The 6,600-nt window shown below is 41.8% G+C and overlaps 2 protein-coding genes across 2 annotated transcripts; both read right to left on the reverse strand.

Moving 5' to 3' along the window:
* Positions 1 to 1,058: 1,058 nt before the first annotated feature.
* LOC116412051 (ovostatin-like) lies at positions 1,059 to 1,893 on the reverse strand. Its single transcript, XM_031905425.1, has 2 exons — positions 1,455 to 1,893; positions 1,059 to 1,313 (listed from the first exon to the last, which is right to left on the reverse strand). The coding sequence occupies exons 1-2, from the start codon at positions 1,518 to 1,520 to the stop codon at positions 1,074 to 1,076; spliced, it is 306 nt and encodes a 101-aa protein (XP_031761285.1). The 5' UTR covers positions 1,521 to 1,893; the 3' UTR covers positions 1,059 to 1,073.
* Positions 1,894 to 1,984: 91 nt separating this feature from the next.
* Positions 1,985 to 5,118, reverse strand: LOC116412131 (murinoglobulin-1-like). The gene is made up of 4 exons (XM_031905749.1): positions 5,063 to 5,118; positions 4,620 to 4,779; positions 2,658 to 2,732; positions 1,985 to 2,258 (listed from the first exon to the last, which is right to left on the reverse strand). The coding sequence occupies exons 1-4, from the start codon at positions 5,116 to 5,118 to the stop codon at positions 2,040 to 2,042; spliced, it is 510 nt and encodes a 169-aa protein (XP_031761609.1). The 3' UTR covers positions 1,985 to 2,039.
* Between the last annotated feature and the right edge of the window lie 1,482 nt (positions 5,119 to 6,600).

Raw genomic sequence — 6,600 nt, forward strand, 5'->3', positions numbered from 1 at the left:
TATACCCACTGCTCTGTCCCATTCATACCCTTGATATTTGTTACTTATATCCCATAGGTTTGCCCTAATGGCGTTGCCTGGAGTTTATCTCATACCTGCAGAAGTGACTGGTATTGCACTGAATATCCTGACAACAACTTCATGTCTACAACCGCCATGTGGACTGGTTCTTTTTTCCATTGTAACTGCAACAGAGACAAGAGGTCAGAGGCCGGTAGAATAGCAGGAAGGTAGCAGATACACCTGTATTACACAGCACTTCACACTTTGTTTGTAAGTACATGAGTCTGCCATATAAGGTCCATGGGTGTCCACATACAGTACATGTCCTTTACTAGCATACTAGTATGTGGGTGCTACATAGAGGGCATGTAGGCATAAGCCCTGTACTAACTGCCTGCTCAAGGGATATACTATCAAAGCTGCAACTGGCACAAGAGTCATCCAACATTGGGTCAGTTAGCACCTATATCTCTTATATATAACTACATATACGCATATCTCATATATCTCACAAATATCTTATATATGTGTGTGTGTGTGTGTTTTCTACTGCAATAATGGCTTTTTTCTAAGCACAGGTTTTGTAAAATTAGCATCAATTTATTACTCTACAGAAATCACTGCTGTCCTTAGAAACTATAATATGAAATCCATATGGAGTCCCAATGTTGTTAGTGTATTTCCCTACAAGGCCAGGAAAATAACAAAATACAGAAGGAAGTCAATGAAGATGAAGGGTTACACTTACCTGAATGTGAGGTTGATGGGGATGATAGTTCTCCTAATCTTTTGTTTTTAATCACCTCAAATTGTGATTGTGCAGAATCAGTAACTTGTAACCCTACCCACCAGGGAATTCTGCCCTAATGTGACGGTTATCGGCCACTGGGGATCCTGGTTCTAATGGCACACTATTGCCCTCAGCAGCAAGTTTCTGTTCTTATTGGATACTGTTGCCCCTATAAGAGGATTGCTGTTCTAACAGGACACTGTTGCCCTCAGGAGGAGGTTTCTATTCTAATGGGACACTGTTACCCCTAGTAGAGGGTTCCTATTCTAATGGGGCATTGTTAATTGCATGAGGGGGTCCCTACCTGTATCAGGCAGCAGCCATTCCCACTAACACCAAATGAGTAGTTTCCTTGTTGGCTCGGCAGCATGCGTCTCTGTACCAGAAGCCTGTTGCTTGGCTGCACATTAAAAGTGGCAATCACTTGTCTTGCCAGAGACACTGTGACACGATTGGTGGCCCCTTTCTTGTATACTAGGCAGCTGTATTCAGCGAGAGCCTGCAGGGCCACTACGGTGTCCTGGAATAAAGGGAGGGATTTACAAGGATAAAATATACTTAATAACAAGTTAACAATAAAACCAAACCATGTTCATCTGGTTTTCATATTATTTGATTTTAGTTCTCCTTGTTTGTCCCCTACAGAGGAATCATTACTTACTGCAGTTGATCGAAAGCCTCCTTGAGAATTCTGCTGCCGAACCAACCACACTGCAATCTGGGTCATATAGGACTTTTCCTCTTGCGATGGGGCGGGTCCCTTAGTGAACCCCAACAGGACATAACCTGTAATCTCTATATCAGCTGAAGGAGGTGGGGCATAGAAAAATGGGTACTTCTCTGCGATTGGCTTGTCAGTACGCTCCCAGTGGATGCCACCATCTGGTTGGATAGTGGGAAACAGATACACAAATGTTACCAAAACTATTCACTGCATGGAACTGCAAAGCATCTATAGGTCAGTCAAGAATTTTGGACTCCTAAAGGGGGTTTACAAGATGGTAAGAGGGGTTTTAGGTGGATGTGTGGGTTGATACGTATGAACGAGTTACCACCTAAGGATTACTCAGTTAAGGAGTAATTAAGTCCCATGAACAGGAGATTTATCCTACTCCAATTTATAAATTCTAACTTGCTTAGCTATAAAAAACTGCTTTTATTATCCATCCACCCATTGTCCTGGTCTTCACCAAGCCTACCCAGCCTACCCTAAAACCATTTTCTTGCCAAGAGGTTCTGCTCAATTTCACTGTGAATCTAAGAAAGACATCTGATAATCTAACGTCCCTGGGAAATTCTTACTTTCGTGAATTGCCAATTTCTTCAGTTTAGACAATGTAGCATTCCTCCTCTCTTCATTCCCAGATAAACTGAATGCGTAGAAGAGCAAAGCCAGGTTATACAGCGTTTGCTCTCTCCTGGATGCTGCGTCCAGGCAGCCCAAGCCATTACGCAGAAGGGTTTGCTGGAGATAGAATGAGGTAGGCATTAGTGTTGGTCAACATATAGACTGGAGCTAAGATATATAGACATCTTTGAGGAGTTCCATGACCATGGAACCATGGTCTTTACCATGGAACTTGGGAGGTGGCATTAGAGTTGGTCAACATATGGACTGGAGCTAAGATATATAGGTCTTTACCATGGAACTTGGAGGGGACTTCTAAACTTCTAATATCCTTACATTTTTACCTGAGAGGTATATGATTCAGAGTATTTAATACTGTAGTTTTAATGAGCCACGTGAGCCAAGCTACTTCTATAGTCAGTAGGGTGAACTAATGTGGGATGAGAGTAGGTCTCCTTGTGTGGCTGAACTGAATGTGAATTTTAGTTTGACTCTCAAATACAACTGGGCACTTACCGCTCCTGGGTAGTTCGTCTCCATCAGAATTGCAACCACATAGGCCGTAAAGCTGATTTCATTTTCAGCGCCACCCTGTAGGATAAAATGTTACCTCTGTCATACTTCAGCATTTATATGGCAAACGGCTATACCTCCTCATTGTCCAAGTGGCTTATTGACAGATATAAACTACACATATCACAGAGGTGTTCAATAATGGTAAAAAAAATTGCACCTCTACAAGACACCCAAGCTGTATGGAATCTACAGAATGAACTATGACAGCAGTTGTGCCTATCTAGTTAAGGAAAAATAAACCATAAATATAAAGACATAAATAAAATTAGGGTGGATTATACTGATTGGTTATTATAATGAAATGGTACACACATTTAGCAACTATCTACACATAATTGGTGTGAAAGCGAGTCCCTAATATTGGTTTTCTGGCGGCTCTCTCTCTCTTAAGCTAGCCATACAGGCACCGATAAAATCATATGAAACCTAGTTTTCGGACTGTGTTTGGGCTCAGAATTATTATCCCGATAATTTTCATACCATGGCAATTGGTTGTTCAGTTCGATTGTCCAGGTTAGAAAATGTTGGTTGGAAAACAATAAAATCTGTGCATGTATTGTGTATCTGGCAGTATCCTTGGGGTTCCTACAATGGAAATCACTTCCATACGATTGGTGTCTGCCAACTTTTACATGTTCAGAACATCCTCCCATTTGTTATTTTTAGGGCTTTATCCTACAATTTCAGTATGAAATGTGATTTTCAGATCGTTGCATTTTAAATGTACAACTGATATCTGAACGTTTGTTGGAAGAAGACTAAAAGCTGAACGTGTAAGACCAGGTAAACTTCCATCTCAGTCCAGATGTATGAACAAGTCAAAAGGATTGAGGAGACCGCCTCATACGTATGTAAATAGTCAAAAGGGATTCTGGGAAACAAATTCCTTAAGGCTCTTAAAAAAATTCCATTTACATGGGTTTACCCCTATAGGCTAAAGCAATTTGTTCCCAGAGTCCAGATATATTAAACACTTGGATAGAACAATTGTTTCCTTCAGTCCATTTAGCCAATACACAAACCTACCCCAGCTCTACCTGCCTACTCCCTCTTACCTTGAAACAACCATTGACACCCTACTTTAAATCTTGCCCTACCTCTGTAATCATTTTGTGCAAGATCCATGCCAGCCCTTTCACCAAAAACCATCTCCTACTTCTACTTATTTTCTGACCCTCCTTTACTATTACTTTCTTTATGTAACCTTTTGAATCTTACTCTGCTCTTTCAAATACTCCCCTCCATAAATTAAACAAAGGCAGGACTATAATCTATTCACCAAACATATCCTTATCTTCTCTCTAAAAACCTATCACCCAAGTCTCTAGGAACGGCCCAATTCCATCTTCTCTAGGAATACTCCAACTACTTTCCCCTAAAACACTATTGAGCTTCTACAACAACCAAGTATGTTTTATCCTTAAGGTGGCCATAACACGCGCCGATTGTAGCTGCCGATATTGGTCCCTTGTAGGCAGCTTATCAGCCTGTGTAGGGGCACAAACGACGGGCCTGCCTGATATCTGGCCTGAAATCGGGTTAAAAAATGTAGTCGGATCGGGGACCACATCGCTCGTTGATGCGCCCCCGAACCAACTGCACCTATTCCGGCATTCTAATTCGAATTAACCCTAAATTCTCCCAATATCACCCACCCGTAGGTGGGGATATCGGGAGAAGATCTGCTCGCTTGGTGACCGTCGCCAAGCAAGTGGATGTTACATGTATGGCCACCTTTATCCACACACTCCAACTGTCCAGTCTGTATTTGCATTTCCAAGTTTTATCTAGGAAACACTAGACCTCTAGCAACCAGACATTCACTCCCCACTTCCCCAGTGTCCATGTTCTAGTCCTAATCCTAGTCATGTCAGTATTCCTGGTTCTGACAAGAACACTTACCTTGAGTTCACTGTTAAACAGAGTCCCCGAGACTTTAAAACATCCTGATTGAAGGTCCTGGCTTTTCTCAAGAGCAATCAGCGCCTGATTTATGACTGTTGGATCTACTAATGTATATTGCTTTATTTTCTGAAATGTGTATAAAGATAAAGCTGTCAACCTGGGGAAAAACACAAAGAGGAAAAAAATTCAGTAAAAACTTTAATGAGAATATTCAGGTCTTATTGTGGTCCCTAACGTACCCCAAGGAATGAGAAATCTTTAATGGTGGGCTTAGCTGGAGCTATAATTTGTATAAAGTACGATTGTACAGCTTATGTCCCTTGGTTAACCACAACTACAGTCTTTAAAGGGTGTTGAAAATAATTTAATAAAAAGTGCAGTGCACATGTGCACACATTATTGCCTGAACCATTTCTTCAACATTCTTAATCTTTACTCACCATGAACTTCCCTCAGGATCTCTCTTGGATTTTTCCAAAAGCACTGAAAGTTCCATCGTAGCGTTTGAAACCAAGCTGCCTTACATATCCTAGGAAACATGGGAGCATAGAAACACCAATATAATGCTGAACCAAGTCCGTAACTATAGAGGAAGCAGACCCCATGGTCATGGGGGGCCAGGAAGGCCTGGAGCAGGGTCTGCTGCATAAACATTCCCCACGCATAGCCACTTTAATACCGTAAATACCGAGTCGGCAGGCGTACACCTGTGTGGGAGGGGGGTGCTGGGTTGCGCCAGCCCCTCTGGAGTTTTCATTGCAGTGGGGCCCAGGGACTGCTTGGTAACACTACTGTACTGAACTTTTATAAAAGTATTTAACAATTCATATATGGTCAGTGCACCAGTGGAGCTTACACTCTCCTTCCACTGGCTCATAAATATCAATTTCCTAAGAAGCCAAATAACCAGAAATTGTATAGGACAGAATCCACAATAAAACAAGATATAGAAGACATTTAAATCCTGTGATAATATTAGGGATGCATCCAGGATTCGGTTCGGGAATCCAAATCTGAAATGTAAATTTTTCATTACGAGCTTTGCATGGTTCTCTTTAGCCCTTCCAATACTGAATTTGCTTGACCAAATTTGGATTTGGTTCGGTATTTGCCCGATTTGGGGGTTCGGCTGGATCATAAAATAGTGGATTCGGTGCAATCCCTGAATAAACATCAACCAAAAGACTTCAATGTAACAAGTACCTCAATATGCTACTAATATGGGTGACAACCATCCCATTACTGACAGCTTTGACAGCCTTCATGGCATATTTTGCAAAATGTTGCATTATTTTGGAGTGGTCAAACATGAAAAATTCTTTTGTACAGTCGTATTTATGGTTATTAAAGAGAGACACAATCCTAAACGCAACCAGTAGCATCTTCATATCTAGGGTAGTTGGCACGTACCACTTTTACATTTATGGGGATGAGAATGAGCCTTAAGTCAATGCATTTTTAATACTGTGGTGCCACATGCATATATTATAGTGGAGTACTCACCAGTTGCCATGTACTGCACTGCTTTGTCCTTGGATCTCCTTGGTTAGCTGCCCGCTGCAATTCAGATAAGCCAGCACCCGCCGGTATTGGCAGCAACTTAACTAGATTCTGTTCCCCCAGCCCGTGGGCATCTGGATCAGAGAGTCCGGATTGTTAACAGCGTGGCCCAGTGGGTCCCCTATATGTGGGATAAGGTTTGCCAGTGTTTAACAAGAAACCTGAAGTTGTTATACCACACAGATACAATGATAATACTGGATATGACTTCCTGCGCAGCTGCAACAGGGGCAACCCCACATGTGTCCTATGGGCATTGGATGGGACAACAGAGGGGCAGACCGTTTAACTGCTAGAAATAGTTAAGTCCCTGGTTGATGTGCAAGTTTAAAGGGGACCTGTCACCCGAAGAAATAATTCAAAAGTATTTTCTACTTATTCAAAAGTATTTTCGACAGTCACTAGCCCACATCTTATA

The sequence above is a fragment of the Xenopus tropicalis genome, chromosome 7 (assembly GCF_000004195.4).
Source record: "Xenopus tropicalis strain Nigerian chromosome 7, UCB_Xtro_10.0, whole genome shotgun sequence".
NCBI classification, from domain to species: Eukaryota; Metazoa; Chordata; class Amphibia; order Anura; family Pipidae; genus Xenopus; species Xenopus tropicalis.